Source organism: Danio aesculapii, chromosome 19, assembly GCF_903798145.1.
Source record: "Danio aesculapii chromosome 19, fDanAes4.1, whole genome shotgun sequence".
Taxonomy (NCBI): Eukaryota; Metazoa; Chordata; class Actinopteri; order Cypriniformes; family Danionidae; genus Danio; species Danio aesculapii.
In genome coordinates this window covers 31058699-31075920 of record NC_079453.1, presented here as the reverse complement: position 1 = coordinate 31075920, position 17222 = coordinate 31058699, and the positions used below count along the sequence as shown (strand labels likewise).

Here is a 17222-nt window from a genome sequence, read left to right as displayed (position 1 = left end):
ATTAAAAATCATCCTTGACCATATTATTTATTGATTGATTTATATTGTAAGTTAGTTAACTATTTATGTTTTTTAAATAGACTATTTTTATATTGCTGACAAGTTAATTTACACTTTTTAGGAAGACAGCCTATTATTTTGGCCTGTTTATATTATATCCTAATAAATAAATAAATAATAAATATAATATATATCCTAATAAAAATTATCCCAATTTTCTGATTATTATTATTTTTGTTATGATTATTCTTATTAATATTATTAATGGTATTATTGTTAGAATAATTATTATTGTTATTGTTATTGTTGTGGTTTATAATAATAATAATAATAATAATAATTATTATTATTATTATTATTATTATCATTATTATTATTATTATTATTATTATTATTATTATTATTATTATTATTATTATTATTATTATTATTATTATTATTATTATTATTATATACTCTTGTTTTTACATACTGATGACGAGATCCCCTCATTTTGTTCGTTTGCTCAGCCTTTCGTAAGACACAAATTAGAAACGCTGTCATTAAATTTGTCTCCTTCGACTCTCCGTAGATCACCGACATATTGTTTGTGAGGAGCAAAATCGAGTGTTAAGAATACAGCGTTGATAAAACCAGTCATCAAAGCGTATATAACTAAAGAAAGAACAATGGGTAAGTATCTCGTTAATACTGTCTTTTGACGTGTTCGTTCTGTTATTAGCGGTCTTTTGGGATCAGATGTGTAGCCGAGAACCCGAGAGAAGCTACATCATGTCATTTACAGCATGAGTGTAAAGGGCCAGTTAGCCTAGCACATTGCTGTACATGACCTGTATGTTTACTAGCGAACCTGAAAGCAAATATTTGAAGTTATAACGCGTTTCGGACATGCTTTAGTGAGGTTTGGTCGAATTTGATTAACGTGGTTATGGGTTTTGAGTCTTTGCCGGTGGAAACGCTTGGTCATGTTAGACATGTTCAGTCAGAAGTTGTGAAATCGTTTGGGTTTTAGGTGGTAGCTAACGAGGAAACCCTCAAACATTAAACATAGTGCTCTGTTATGGTTCATATAAATCTATGCTCGTTAAGGTTGTTTAGGTTGACAGCTGTCTGGGTTTAGACAGACTAAACAACATGTCCCTGGTGTCAATGAGTACACTAGTCAACTGTAACACGTGATCAGCACGATAGCTGATGGTTTCTGTTTTAAAACTACCCATGAGAGTCTTTTATTGTATATTCACGGTGATTAAATGGGAAGTTTCTTGTAGTAACCGATTGGCTTGGTTGTCAGCAGCATTAAAACAGCACTCTTTTATGTTAAATAAAACTTGGGATCATTTTTTTTTTACATTGGGTGTTTAGAGAGGAAGGTGATGGCACGAGAAGGATAAAGATTGGGTCACAATTTAGTCTTTATATATTTAGTGAATGATGATTAAAATATGTCAGAACCCCTTGGCCAAGTGCTTCTGAGCATTATACATTTTACCTGTGATGCCTGTCTGTTTATTACTGACATCTTTTGAATAGGTTGGTTTGATAGGAAGAGGTTGGAACAGGAATGATACGGACTAGAAGGTCAGATTAGGTATCGGAAACTGGCTGCTGCTGACTTGGTCTTCTATTTCATAGAATCATCACAGTGGATATTAATGTGATATCTGGCAGGTTTTCACACATTGTGCCATTTTAGTTTTCAGTTTGAATAAGCTGAAATCAGCAGGGCAGTTCAGAGTACTTTTTTGCCTGTAAGATGGAATTTTTATCACATTGTATTCTGCAAATTGGATACTAACTGCAATGAATCTTTTGAAACATAAAAAGTAAGCCAAATTAAGTAAAATTTTCACTGACACTGCTACAGATTAAAATATAAAACTTAAAAAAATTTGACATGGGCCGGTATAAGATTCTGACGGTATGGTAACCTTGGATAAAAATATCACGGTATCACAGTATTGTGCTCACTGCTCTAAAATACGTTCTTTTTAAATATCTGGGTAAAACTTTTTTTTCCCCTTTGATAACAATATATTTTATTTTTTGAAAGATTTATATTTTGGCACAGTGAACATGTCAGGCTGAATAATTAAAATCAGTCATTGACTTCTGCTGTCTTTATTTGTTTCAAAAACACAGATTTCTTTACAATTTAAAACAGCATCTTTGAATCTCTTTTCTGCTGGAGATACTGCTGTCCTAGAAAACTAAACAAAAAACGTTAAAAAAAATCTTTCAAATATCATAAGAATGGTATTACAGTAAAATTTACTCTTAAAGTATTACAAGTTGATAAATCAATTATGGGAAAATTAAGGCCCTTAAAAAATATTAAAAAGTCTTAATCTTGTTTTTACGAGGTCTTAAATTTTGTTCAAGCGTTGTCCAAAGTGTTTGAAAAAAGCATAAATATATTTATTTTCATCGATCCACTCGATTGTTTGCTTTTTGCATCCGGCCAAGCTCCTTTGTCCGGGTGATGTCACGACAAATGTGGGAAGGTGATGTGACGCTCTCCACATGTAGCGAAACCGTAGAGCAAAACAGATGGCAAATTGGGAAAATGTAAGTTTGCATACTCCTGGTTGGAGAAAGACAAGTTTAAACAGTGGCAGAAGCCTTTCACTGAAAACAACCACGTAATTTATTCTTTCAAGCTTTGTTTTTTTCCGAGCTTATCTGAGTTCTGTTGCACGGTTGTGCTCCATTAATTTATTTAACTACAACTGATTAAGTTAAAGGTTTGATATTGACTAGAACTTGAAGTCATGATGAGGTCTTAAAATGTTTTTTAAAAGTCTTAAAAAGGTATTGAAATTACCTTTAGGATTCCTTCATATACCCTGAATTTCATGTATTTCTCCATTTTTAAACTAATTCAATGCAATAAATTGACAATTTGTGTGATATGCTGAATGGACTACTGACAGTTCTGTAAAATTTTATGACGACCTGTTCATCTCTGTCAAGCCCCAACATTTTGTCCAGGGTTGGCACTATTTTGGAGTACTGTTTGCTGATGCAGATTGATCTTTAGGGTGTCTTTGCTCTAAACCCATCTGCTTACTGTCCCTAGACCTTGGACTTTAAGCCATAGCAAACATACTCCTTTAAAATAGCCCTTCGACAGTGGCCAGGCCCACACTGCTATTTGTGAGGCCCATGTGATGGGCAGCTATGTCATGGAAGGCTTGAATCAGGTTGAGGCACAGCCTGCTTGTCATCCCATCTAAATTTGTAAGACAGAGTCATTATGATGTTCTTTCTCCTGTTAAAGGAATAGTTCTTCCAACAATTAAAATCCTACATATTTTTTTATCCAATGTAATGAAAGAGGAGGAGAACCAGTGCTGTCAAAAAGTAAAAAAGAAGTTAAAAATGGTCCATATGTCTTGTGCTATATTTCTGTTCATGTTGTTTAACACTAACTTCTCGTGAGGAATGGTTTATTTAGTCAAAGTTATTTACTGACATTCTTGTTCTCGTTAGCTTGTTTATCTTCAGAAATAAGTTATGTCTGATTTATGAATAATTCATTCTGTTGTTCTTTTCGGTGGTTTGTTTTGAATGACTCGTTTATAAATTGGTGATATAATCCTATTTTTGACACATCTTGAAAACCTTTCTATAATTTTGGGTACATTACATAGAACAACCTGATGTTAGAGAATTGAAAATATTTATTAATTGTTTTTTAATTGAGATATATATAATTAATTTTTAATTATATATATATATATATATATATATATATATATATATATATATATATATATATATATATATATATATATATATATATATATATAATATTATTGCTTATATTCATATTTAATATTTAAAATATTTGTATTCTAATTTAACAAAGAGAAGCCGAAAGATTAAATGCACATGACGCGTAAACAAAGTGTTCCGTACCATTGTGACAGTAATTGTCACTCATCACAGAGGGATTTGCTCATGCAAATATGTCTGAGAATCCAACTAATGTTCCATATTTATCCAAATCTTTGATCTAGATATCTAGCAAAGTAACAGTTGACTACTTTGTAAATTTACTTGAATTGTTTACATCAGTTTTCATTCAGTTTTGTTTTCGCACACTGATTCATTGCTGAATAGCCAACCCATGTGCTCTTTTCAGCCAACACCAATTCTACATGCTGAATCATGCCAACTCGTGGGGCACGATTCAGCATGAGGCACTGTGTGGAACACACTAGGGTTGCACGATACTGGAATTCGATACCAATTGATACTGAATTTTAAAAATGTCCATTTCCCGCTAACATTTGAGCACTAATGAACACGCTCTTAAACAGCATTTTAAAGCCACGATTCATCCGTGGATTGCTCGTATATCAGCTTATAGACAAACCAGCTGATTGACATCACTTTGAAACACTTCAGTGTCTCTGTATCTGTGGTTACTAGGCATGGGCCCGTATAAGATTCTGACGGTATGATAACCTTGGGTAAAAATATCACGGTTTTACGGTATCATGGTATTGTGATTACTGCTCTAAAATATATTCTTTTAAATGTCTGGGTGAAAAACAACACATTTTTCCCCTTTGAACACAATGCATTTTACTTTTTGAAAGATTTAAAATATTTTGGAGCAGTAAACATGTCAGGGGAAATAATTAAAACGAATCATTGACTTCTGCTGTCTACATTAGTTTAAAAAAACTTAGATTTCTTTACAATTTAAAACGGCACCTTTGTATATCTTTTCTGCTGGAGATCCTGCTGTCCTAAAAAAAGTAAATAAAAACTCTTACATATACCTTAGGAATGGTATTACTGTAAATTTTGGCGGTTTTAAAACCTTGACTTTTCCGAACCGCAGTACACCTTGAAAACGGTTATCGTCCCATGCCTAGTGGTTACACTCAGTAAACAGCGGTGACCTTCTCAGCCAATCACAGTCATTTCTGTTGAGCATGTGAACACAACGACAAATCAGAGCTTTTTAAGAACGTGCTCAGTAGCTCTCAAATGTTAGCAGGAAATGGACGTTTTTAAGACTTTAGTATCGATTGATACCGAATTCCAGTATTGTGACAACCCTAGAACACACAAAACCAAATAGGCTGACCAACTAACAACCCGATGCATCCCAACAGCCATCCGCCAACTTGGTGTGTCTCGGCCTTAAGAATATTTTCTGAGGGATCATGCAACTTTCAAAGCTCTGACTGAATATTGTCTCAACCGTGGCCTAAATTGCTAATGAAGAAATAAAATTGGGTGCAACCTCCAACATATTGGGAGCAATGCCCCACCCTCCTCACCCATCAGCAAGCCTGATTTCTAACAAGCTGGAACTTGTGAAAGTTCTCTGCTCCAGGACTGACTGAAGGTTATGGAGGCCTTCACACAGTGCTCATGCTGCTGATTTAGGGTTATTTTACTCCTTTGAGACACCGCACAATAAGATCATACAGAAAGGATGGGAGCAGATCCAAGATCAGCAACTGTGCCCTCAGGCGCTTTGTTTGTTAGCGCCCTGATGTGCATTCGGTAGCATTAGCCAGTCATCGTTCGCAGCCTCCTCTGCTCTCAGTGCCGCACAAATGCTGAGACAGGCTGCTTTAGCTGCTTGCTCATGCAAACAGCGTTTAGACACCCTCAATAAAAGTGGTTTTGCTCACTGACTCCGAGTGGCTCTGCATATTGTGCTGAGTACAAACAGACCAAAGTGAGTAATGAAGCTGGGGAGAGCTGCTGAGACTGCTGAACAATTTCTCAGACGTTCATTGTTATGTTTTAAAGGGAAAGGTTTAATAAGCTACACACTTCCACATCCATTTTCATCTCGTTATTGACGACATGAGCGCTCTCGCAGTCGCAGATGCCACGCCATTTGAAATTGTCACTGCTTTTTCTGTTTTTCCTGTCAAGATGCCCAAATGCATTAATATCTTCTTTGTCCATACGAGTGAGGACTTGATCTTGTAGTTTTCTCATTAGCCTTCCACTGACAAAAATATTCTTTTCTGTTATTATGAAAACCAACTCTGCACTTTTTCTTACTTGAAGTGTGTTTTATGCAACCTACCGTTCTAAAAGTCTGGCGATATTGGAAAAATATGACATTGTGATATTTTCTTATGCTGTGATGTATATTGTGACATGAATATAATTTCACCAAATGATTTGAATGGCTCTCTTTGGAAATATTTTATTAATTAGGTCGACTGGGATGATCAGGTATTTTTCTATGCATTGCATCTGCAAAAATTCTAATAAAATACACGCAAAAATAAATAAACAAACAGTGCTTTATTTTTTTTTTTTGTGAGAGTCTAGCTGTATTCAAGTACAGAAATCGAACAATGTAAAAAAAAACAATAAATAATTTTAAAAAATCAGATTTAATAATATCTTTATCTTTTAATATATAATAAATAATCTAATCCTGCGACGTGACTATTAAAGATACATTGCGATGTCGATCCGATATATTGTTTATCCCTATCCCGTATGTTCAAGGCTCAAAAATACAGTAATAATGGTAATTATTATAATGGTAAAATATCATTGAAAAAAAACATGCTTTCTATTTTTTATTTAATGTATAAAAAATAGATGTCTTCATGTGATGACAATGCTAAATTTTCAGCAACCATTGTTCTGATTCTCAGGGGTCTTCAGAACCTATTTTACTGCAATATTTTGCTACACAGTAAAATTTCTAATTATTGTTATCATAGGTAAAATATAGTTGTGCTGCTTGCTATTATTTGTGAAAACGGTGCACTTTTCATCTTTTTTAAATGAATAGAAAAGTCAAGATAAGAAAATATTTTGATATTCGATATATTGATATAGAAATGCATCTTGTGACAATTTTTTTCAAGATCACTATTTTCTCACGATTCTGTAAATGTTAAATAAAGGTTAATATGATTAGCCTTTTATTATTGTTAATTCTCAAACATATAGTAAAACAACAATTATAATATTATGCTAATGTGTTGGTTTACTGTTGCTTAAAATGCTATATTTTGTATAGTTGTTATGGTGGACTTGAACAGACTTTCAATATGTCCTGTTTGTTAATTCACAGTAAAATTATGACATCAGAATATAACTATTCATAGTTATAAAGTTGAACTATATGTTTAAGACATGTGTTTGTCATCTGCCATTGACAACATTATTAGACCATTTGTTTTCACTGGTAAAATAAGAATTTTGTCCTTATCAGATTCCTTCTTGCATTATATTCAACATTATAGGATTTAGGCTTGGGTTGTTATACTGACAGTAAACATTTATTTTGATGCACAACACTTTGTGTTCGCTATGAAAGAAAAAAAAAAACATCAAATGCTTGTCGTAAAGATAACTGTAAAATGCGATATGATCATTTAAATGATGTGCGCACAGGTTTCACTTTCACTCGGCTCATGTGCGGCTCATGACTGCTGTCACTTGAGAAAAAAACACATACGTGCATATCAAACCTCTCACATGGCCATCAAACGATTGCTCTGTGCTACAAACTGAACGTTATTTACACCTTCATTACCTGTTATTCAAAGTCTATGCAGGTTCTGTTCACTAAAGTAAGCGTCATTCATGCGCACGTTCTCGGCAGTAAACAAACAGCTTGCGGTCAGCTCACGTGTGATTTCTCGGCCGCGAATACATCATTACATGAAGACAGAAATTACATTTCTGGGTGAATTAGACATTATGAATACAGTATGTGACACTTTTAACACCATTTGTGTCAATATTGCTGTAAAGACTTGTGCGGCTGCCTTGCACAATCGTAGAAAAGCTGAATTAAGATCGTGTGTAGGGTCGAATCGAGATCATGATCTTTTTTCGATTAATTGTGCAGCCCTACTTGTGACATTTAGAAATGTCTGTACTGTCACTGTAAAGAGTCCTTGTTATTATTTATGTGTGACAGAACCCAAACTTTTCAGTGTACCTGTACTACTGTGCAATACAAATATGGTATACAGCGATCCCTCGATATAATGTGGTTCACTTTTCGCAGCCTTCGTGGATTTTTTTCATGCAATTTGACATGCTGTTTTTCTACAGTGCATTATGTTCCGCGTCCTGATTAGTGCAATGGTTCTGACCATTGTCAATCAATCTCCTCCGTGCCGTGTCTTCTGTACAGTACAGATTGCGTTCAGCTTGCCAAATTTACCTAAATCTTCAATCGCTAACAGTGTGACTCTGAAGTGCTGTACTGTATCTTTGCAAGTTTTCTTCCCACAATGTCGACGAAATGTTCTGCACCGTCAAAGGCACCTGCGATAGCACATAAAAGACAGAGGAAGATGCTAACCATCACACCCGTTGAACTTCTGGACATGTTAAAGGAAGGGAGAAGTTACTTGACTGTAGGGTGCCATTACAGAATAAAAAAATGAGGATCATTCTATAATATTAGAGTTATTTTTCTACGAAGGTTTGAACTTTGAGTGTTTAAACAAGAGAATGTGTGAATATTATTGCTTGTCTGAAAAAAAGTGGATAAAGTGTGTTGTGAGGGGTTTACAGCCTTAAAATCTATAATAATTATAAAAATAAAGCTGACTATTTTGCGGACTTCACCTATTGCGCGTTATTTTAGAACGTAACTCCTGCGAATAACATGGTACCACTGTATTGCTAAACTTTTGTGGCTATGTATGGCTACAGAAGCCTGCTATTTTCTGTTGAAGCCATAGCTTGTACTTGTTGTGTCTCAAAAGTGAGGCCTATCGTTTTAAAGCAAGCTGCTGCAAATCTTGCTTGTTATTTAGGACCAATAGAATGCTCTAGTTGGTAGGCTCATTATGATCTTTCTGTTTTATGAATTCTCTGTTCTGCAGAGCCTTCAGGAAGTCCTGCGAAGGATAATTTCAGGATGAACCGCTACAAGAACAAAGCGCTTAACTTGGAGGAGATGCGTCGGAGAAGAGAGGAGGAAGGCATTCAGCTGAGGAAACAGAAACGAGAGCAACAGGTGACTTTATAATAGACCCCATTTTATTTGGTACATGTTTTCAAAACTTTTTAACTATAATGTACAATCTAGACCAAGCTGGGTTTAGATCAAATATCCAATCGGCACCTAAAGGAATCACTTGAGTCTCACCATCCTTTTTTTTCTTCACATTGACTGTCCTGTTTTACTCTACATCACACTACTCAAGTTTAATGGGTTGTGAATGCTGCTCATGTTAACTTTAACTCTCATGTCAATTGATGTAATTTGCACCATTGATTCTCTCTATTTTTCTTGGCAGCTGTTTAAGAGAAGAAATGTGGAGCTGCTGGGTGAAGAAGGGGGAATGTTTGAAAGTCCTCTCATGGATTCCTACGTCTCCTCCACCACAGCCCAAGTGAGTTCAAACCCAAATACTTTATCCCATTATATCACTTACAGGCAGAGGTAACTCTGGGACTGTTGTTAGTAGAGCATTATGACCCTTTAATTCAATAAGCACTATTGATTTGAGCTTCTCAGAGGTGCAAACCTGGGCTGAAAACAAATTACAGTCATTGATCGAGACTGAGTTTGGCCTATGTGTTTTTAGGATGGAGTAATTACAAGAGACATGGTTGAAATGCTCTTCTCAGAAGACCCGGAACTACAGCTGGTCACGACACAGAGGTTCAGAAAACTACTTTCCAAAGGTATTTGACACAAACGCATGATTGGAATTGCCTGGAAACATGCATGCATGAATTTTAATGAGTGCATCTTTGTGTTGTTCAGAACCAAATCCACCTATTGATGAAGTGATCGGCACACCAGGAGTTGTGAATAGGTTTGTTGAGTTCCTTCAGAAGAGTACAAATTGCACATTACAGGTGAGATTTGATTAAATAAGGCCAAGCTAGTTTTTGCCATTCCAAAGTCAGATCTTTAAGCATGTTCTTTTGTTTGTTTGTTTGTTTCCCCACAGTTCGAGGCCGCTTGGGCACTGACCAATATTGCATCTGGAACATCTCAGCAGACAAAGTTCGTGATCGAGGCTGGTGCCGTGCCTGTCTTTATTGAACTTCTCAACTCTGATTTTGAAGATGTTCAGGAGCAGGTACAGATTATAAATTGGCAAGAGATGTAGGCCCTGATATACTCACACTGGAATTCCTTGCAATTCTTTGTATAGCGGTTGAATAAATTTGAAATGTCAGTAAAGTGGAAGGGGCGTTTAGGCAAACACCATAAAATACACAAGACGTGTCACTCATATAGTTTTGGATGTGGAAAAGTGTAACGGTCAATATGGGGAATGAAGCCCTGCCTGCTAATGCAGGAGCCAATCATCGATCGATTTCGACTAGTTTCTCTGGGGGAGGGGCTCGGCCCAAGCGGGTGCTTTTACAAATATTTGTGGTCAACAAACGCACTGGAATCTCAGGGAATACTTGCTTCACAGACATAAGAAATATGTCCACGTAAAGCCTGAAATTTTAAACTTAAAACCAGAAATTTTTGGTTTTGTAATCTGTATGAAACGAACGCAAGGTTTAGTTCCTCCTGTCAAACGGTCATTACATGAAAGCAACTACTCAAACTCCCACAAACTTGTAAACAAAAGGTCGCTCTCATTTCTGGAGATTTGCTATCAAGACCAAGTTTTGAATTACTTTAGAAGACCAGTGCGAACTGACGAAGCATTCAGAGGATGATCATGTGTAGAACGGCCATAAATGAGGTTAGTGCGTGATCCTGTTCCTTTCGAGTGCACATGTGCATTTGCTCGGGCAACCTAAAAATGCCAATTTTTACAGTTGTTGCATAATCCTTTTGGTGATTCCAAATATGTAATGTAATGGTAAGCTTGGCTAACAGTTTTAAAGAATTTGATGTTTCCCCATTTAGACAGAATATTCGAGCATACTGGCTGAAAGGCGTTTTAAAAATGGTCATTGAGTGAAATGACTTGCCTTAAAAGGACTTTGGTTTAGGGGAATATTTCGATTTATGCAAAATAACCCACAACACAGTGAAAAATCAATGAGAAAATGCCAGTTAGTAAACACCTGTTTTTATTGATGTGGATATCTTTAAACCAACTCTGCGACCGGGCTCTTCAGTCAAGTCATGTTCATTTATATTCAGGGATGCGCATAATTTTTTTGGTCCTGTTCTCAAAAGAGTACCTGGGGATATTGCTTGGTCATCACACTGTTCCAGGCACAGCCACCCTGTCATCTTCTCATATAATGCCCATTTTTGCAATATTTCAAATATATGTTGCTTCTATGTACATATGTGACACGTTTTTTAAAATCTGAGCAAACTTCTAAATCAAACATATTTTAAATGTGTGATTTGGATATGTTCCCATATCTCAGATTTCTATATGTGGGATCAGGACATTTATTTTTTTGATCACTAGCCACAATGTTGTTGTTGGAAAGATATATTTTAAATGCATGAATTTGACTTTGGCATGCTAAAATTACTTAATTTCGATTTTGTTATGTCCACATGCCTCCTCGTTCATTTGAATGATTTTTTTATTTTATTTTTTTTTGTGTGTGTTGTGTATGACCTTGCTCAATGAGCTTGAGCACATGGGTTGTGGTTTTGTGGTGTTGCATTGCAATGAGTTCTTATTTTACATGACTTAAGCTCATGCCCTAAGCTCAACACTAATGATTTAACTTTTTTTTCTCTGGCCACACCAAAAATAAATAAACATTTCTTAGCTACAGTTTCTTACCAATTAAAAAAGTAAAACAAGCTAAATGCTAAAGCTATAAACATGCACTTTTTATTCAACAAAACAAAACAAAAAAGCTAAAATTAACTTCTTTTTTTTTTTTAAACTTGTCATGCATCTAATAGTATGCATAATAGTCTGTCTAGGATAAATGTCCAAGATCACCAGTTAACTATACATAAATGGGAAGTTAATCTCCTATTAAAGCAATGTAATTGTACAGGATGATGATAAACACTCGCGTGCATCACATCAGCCGTGTTCGCGATACTAAAGCCCTTGTCAATTATTGAAGAAACCCTGCATCTCGCCCTGCACGTGATCATCCTCTCAGTCTGTATTCACCTGCTTTCTTTTGCTCATGCGAACAGTTATTTTGTCAGTTTTGCTACTTCTTGATGAACTACAATTAAAGATTTATTTTCAACCAACCAAAGTGGCTAGTGGAAGTGGCTCTCTAACCCACCACAGCTAAAATCTTCCCGCATTTAGCAGGTTGGCTGGTGTTAATGTCAAGCCCTGTGTGGAACCATGTGATCAGTTTGTTCACATATGGCTGGCTAGACTAGCCCGCACCGGAGATTGTGGTGTGGGTCTGGGTTTCAGTTATGTGCACCTCTAATTCATAAAATAAATTGATGTAAAGAAACCGTTTTACTATATTAAACATGAAAAGCAATATCAGCCCAAGTCTCTGAAAAAGTTTTCTTTGACAACAGTTTTCTTCTGCTTCTAAATAATCTTTATTTTGTTTGATTTTATTCAAAATTGCATCACACCAGTTTACTCCATTTCGCCTGATGTATATTGGGGCCTAAAGTCACCTTGTTTGTTTGATTTGATGCTAAATGAGCGTGAATCTCATGCGGATATCTTAATGAATCTTTGTGTCACAGGCTGTTTGGGCTTTAGGGAACATTGCGGGAGACAGTGCTGTGTGCAGAGATTATGTGCTAAACTGTAATATCCTCCCACCTCTACTAATGTGAGTTCTTTATTTCTTATTTTTTCTATTTACCTAAAATGTGACTATAACGGGAAATGAACATTATCTGCAGAAGAAACATTTCTGCTGAAGAAAAGGATTGATTGTTTCTTTAATGATATTTCTTTTCCCCAGGCTGCTGACCAAATCAACTCGTCTCACAATGACCAGGAATGCTGTGTGGGCCTTGTCCAACCTCTGCAGAGGCAAAAGTCCACCCCCTGACTTTGAGAAGGTCTGCACCACTTCATTGTCTTTTCTCTTATTTTTGTTGTGGTTAAGGAGGCACTTGACACTTTAGGTAACGTAGCTAGAACCTTCCATTATACTTTCATTGTAGCAACATCTTTTGATTGCAAAGCCATGATGGCATATAATCATGCGTTCTTGATTGTTGGGGGTTTTCCCTGTTTGGAAGAGGAATTTTTACTGTTGATTATCGGTTACAGTGCAAAAAAAGCTTTGTTTCTGGCTTTTATATGGGGTTATTTGGTGTATTGTGTGTTTTTGTGTGAGAGAGAGACCTTTGCGCACTTCTCTTGATATATCTGAGAAAATCTAAATAAGAGCTTTCAGAACGTGGTCAACAGTATTTGTGTTTACTCTAAAGAACTCCATAGAATAAAAGGCAGAAACTTTTTTTGTACTTTCCTATCTAAAGGGTTCATGGTGCCAACTGATGATCAACAGTAAAAACTACAATCCATAATGAATGATATACAGTGTCAAAAAAATGTCATTGTAATAGAAGTCAGTGGGGAAAAAAAATCAGCCACTAACCTAACGAAAGGGAAGTCAATTTGAATAATACACAAGTGTTACACGTCATTGTTTTCATTTAATTTTTAATATTTATTACAAACATTATAATTGCCATTTTATATTTAAACAGAGTAATTTGTATAATTTATCTGTACACTACTGTTTGGGATCAGGAAGATTTTGAATTCATTTATTAGCAACAATTAATTGGTCTGAAGTGACTGTAAACACTTCTTAAAGAGCCCCTATTATGGGTTTTTGAAAATGGCCTGCCATGCAGTGTGTAACTCAGCACTAAGTGAATGGAAACATCCAGCTGAGGTTTAAATCTGAAAGTGCACCGTGTTTAAAACTATTGATTCTTTAACGAAATGATCGACTCTGAGTCGAATAAATGAATCGAGTTTGGTTCGGATCTTTTGCTTGAATGCGTCGACGCCGTAACGGTACATCACCAAATATGTAGTTCCAGATCTGCTAAAATGTGAACGCGCTTTCCATTCAAACACTAGCAAAGCGCAGGGGATCACGGGACTGATCATGATGTGAAGATGACGATCACTGACATATGGAGATTTGGCTGAGGGGAAAAAGGGTTAAAATTAATTTTCACAACAACACCGCAGTATAGACATTTACATTTAGTCATTTAGCAGACGCTTTTATCTAAAGCGACTTACAAATGAGGACAAATATAGCCAACATAGTGCTGTGTTTGTTCCTATCATTTTTCTGATTTTTGATACAATAACCTACCCTGCAGCACGAGATTCCCTGGCTATTTGCTATTAAATCGAGCAGCAGAGACTATTATGTATGGGGCTTTGTCAGACTTTGGCAGGGACTTTTTCTTCTTCCTCCGGATCATAACATGCAATTGTAATTAAAATTGTTTCCTCGTTTTGTTTAATTGTGTGTTTTTAATTGTAATGGCTACACGCTGCTTGTAATCACTTATCTATTATAGCTCAGTGCTTGTACCGTATCTCTCAGGTTAAATCTTTATGGGCTGTTCACATATTGTTTCCAAAACGACGTTGAAAACGTGACACGTACTTTACCGATTTAATGGGTTTCTGAACTCGCGATCTTCTGCCATTTGCCTTTTGCTATGGCCACCATTAGCTGTTCATACACACGTGTGGCGCAGTCAATTTTCAAAATAGTTTAACTTTTGCCACTGTGTGGATTAATACTGAATGGGTGTCGTTGTTATAGAGTATATAGAGTAATATGCTGGTGTTTAAATGTGCAATCTCCTGCATTGGGCTCTCACATACTGTCTGGCTGCTACTTCATAGCTGTGGTGGGCATTTCTCTCTGTCTCACGCTGAACGCAGTCAACCAATCACAACAGACTGGGTCATCGGTTTAATCAGCGCAGATTAGCATCGCGCTAAGGAGGGGTTTGGGAACAAATGAATTGCTGAACGAATCATATAGGAGTCGTTGGGATAATTAGGTAAAAACAAATGCATATTATAAGACAACGAAAAGTGTTTTTTTGACCTTGCATGCATATTAGACTGTTGTTGGAGACCCCAAAACCAAAATATGACCTTTTCTAATGCAGAATAGGGGCACTTTAAATGTTTTATAAAAAGAGATTTTTTTCTGTTTCTATTAAATTAAGAAAAAAATATGTATTATTATTGCCAAAAAACATCGTTCTGTGGATTTTTCTTTTTTTTTTTTTGCCATGTTTTCACTTGATTCACAGACTTAATAAATGAAAACGGTCTTTTTCTCTTTTAGGTGTCTCCATGCCTGCCTGTTCTGTCCCGTCTTTTGTTCAGCAGTGATTCAGACCTGCTGGCTGATGCCTGTTGGGCTCTCTCTTATCTCTCTGATGGGCCCAATGAGAAGATCCAGGCAGTAATTGATTCAGGGGTCTGCCGGAGGCTGGTGGAGCTGCTCATGTGAGTCAGTTGTTTAACCACATTGACATTTCCGTGTCCAAATGAAACTAGATTTTTGAAGGGATAATTTACCAAAAAATTAACATTAGCATTTCCTCACCCTTCACTTGTTGCTTGACTGTTGGGGTTTGTTCTTTTAAGTATGTTGGAAAACCGGTAACCATTGATCTCCTCAGTGGCTGCCAGTTTCCAATGTTTTTAAAACAACCTTTTGTGTTCAGCAAAAGAAATTTTCAGTTTGGAAACTCTCAATGGTCAGTAAATGGTGAGTTATTTTTGGATGACATACAGCACTGTGCAAATGTCTTAAGCCACTACTATTTTCGCCAAAAAAAGGTTTAAAGTCAGTTAATTGTACATTTGTCTGTAGCATGCCAGTTTGAAATATCAATTTACATTTCCTAACATCATTTTGGTTATTGTAATTATACAGTGAGATTATTGTCTGCACAAAGAGTTTGACTACAGCCAGTGCTAGGTAGTTTTTTTAATTTAAGCATCTTCGGCTAGGTTCACACTGCGAGGCTTAGTGCTCAAATCAGATTTTTTTTTCTCAGATCTGATTTTTTTTGTATATCTGTTCACATCGTTATACAGGGATTCCGCGGGGTCTTAAAAAGTCTAAAATTTAAAAATAGAAATTTTAGGCCTTTAAGTCTTAAATTCACTGTTCTAGGTCTTAAATATTTTTGCACAGGTCTTTTCTGATGTCCATGTAATGCTACATCTAATGCTAATTTAAATATTTATTGCTTGGTTTTCGTGTTGTTGTATTTCTTTATTTCACTAGTACTAATGTAATTTGCGGTATTACAACTACAAAAAAGACCAACATGCAATAGCCAATCAGCTTTCTGTTATTGAACTAAGTGCACGTGGCAAATATGACGTTATCGCTGTTTTGCGGAGGTTCAATTTAGGTGTGCGCAACATGATTTCGGCTGGCGCACAAAATTTTTTGAGACTCGGGGGAACAGTTTGCACGGCGCCGCGTTTGATTTGAGTTGAATATGAAACACTTTGAAGAGTTTTTGTCTTAAACCGGTATGACTGTACAGACATCTTTATGATCCGTTCATGTGTGATCATAGTAAGAACCAGATGACCAATAATTTTTGGTTAGAAATTGCAACAGCTGTGGGAAAGAAGGAAAGTTTTTGTAAAAGTTTGGAAAAACCTGAGGGATTATTTTGTGGGATTAAACAAAAAAAGAGGCCATGCAAAAGTGAAGACCCAGGTGGTTTTGATATTACAGAATATGTTTTTGCACCATTCATAGGTTTTACACTGATTTATATATTACAGTTTTGAATTTAAAACAATTTACAAGTTACAAACTAAAATTAAGTAACAAATTATGTCTTTGATAACTGGAAAGGAATATTTGAATCTATTCATTTACAGTATACTGATGCTCAATTTCTAGGCTTTATTGGTGATAATGGTCAGGAATGTTGGACCAATATTGCCTTTTTAGCTTATAAGTTAAGGACAGAAAGTAGCCAGACAATAATGTGTAAATTGTGGAATGGGCAAAATGAAAAAAGTCAGTATTTTTTAGTAAGTGTACTTTTTTTTGCTTTTATTCTTGTCATAATAAAAATATAATTGTAGAGCAACCCGTGTTCGGTTGCCATTAATCTTTAATTTAATAGCTAGAACTGTCTGAGATATAAACAAAAGCAAGTGATGCATCTAAGTTTGATTTTAAAAAAATCTTTAGAATCATTATAGTAAATTATAAAAAATAAATTAAAAAATTTGTTCAAAAATCTTCAATGATATGACGTAGTTCCGGAAACTTTCTACTTCTCTGTTTATTCGTCTGATTTTACTGTCAGTTTCTTTCGACCA

General features: G+C 35.7%; 1 protein-coding gene across 1 annotated transcript in view; it reads left to right on the top strand.

The window, feature by feature from the left end:
• The first annotated feature begins 566 nt into the window (after positions 1-566).
• Positions 567-17222, top strand: part of kpna6 (karyopherin alpha 6 (importin alpha 7)) — a 30963-nt gene continuing 14307 nt past the window's right edge. Inside the window, exons 1-9 of the mRNA XM_056479113.1 lie at positions 567-672; positions 8853-8986; positions 9270-9365; positions 9561-9660; positions 9743-9837; positions 9933-10064; positions 12599-12687; positions 12823-12922; positions 15205-15368. Coding sequence (XP_056335088.1) covers positions 669-672; positions 8853-8986; positions 9270-9365; positions 9561-9660; positions 9743-9837; positions 9933-10064; positions 12599-12687; positions 12823-12922; positions 15205-15368 — 914 coding nt within the window. The 5' untranslated portion in view covers positions 567-668. The remainder of the gene's footprint in view (positions 673-8852; positions 8987-9269; positions 9366-9560; positions 9661-9742; positions 9838-9932; positions 10065-12598; positions 12688-12822; positions 12923-15204; positions 15369-17222) is intronic.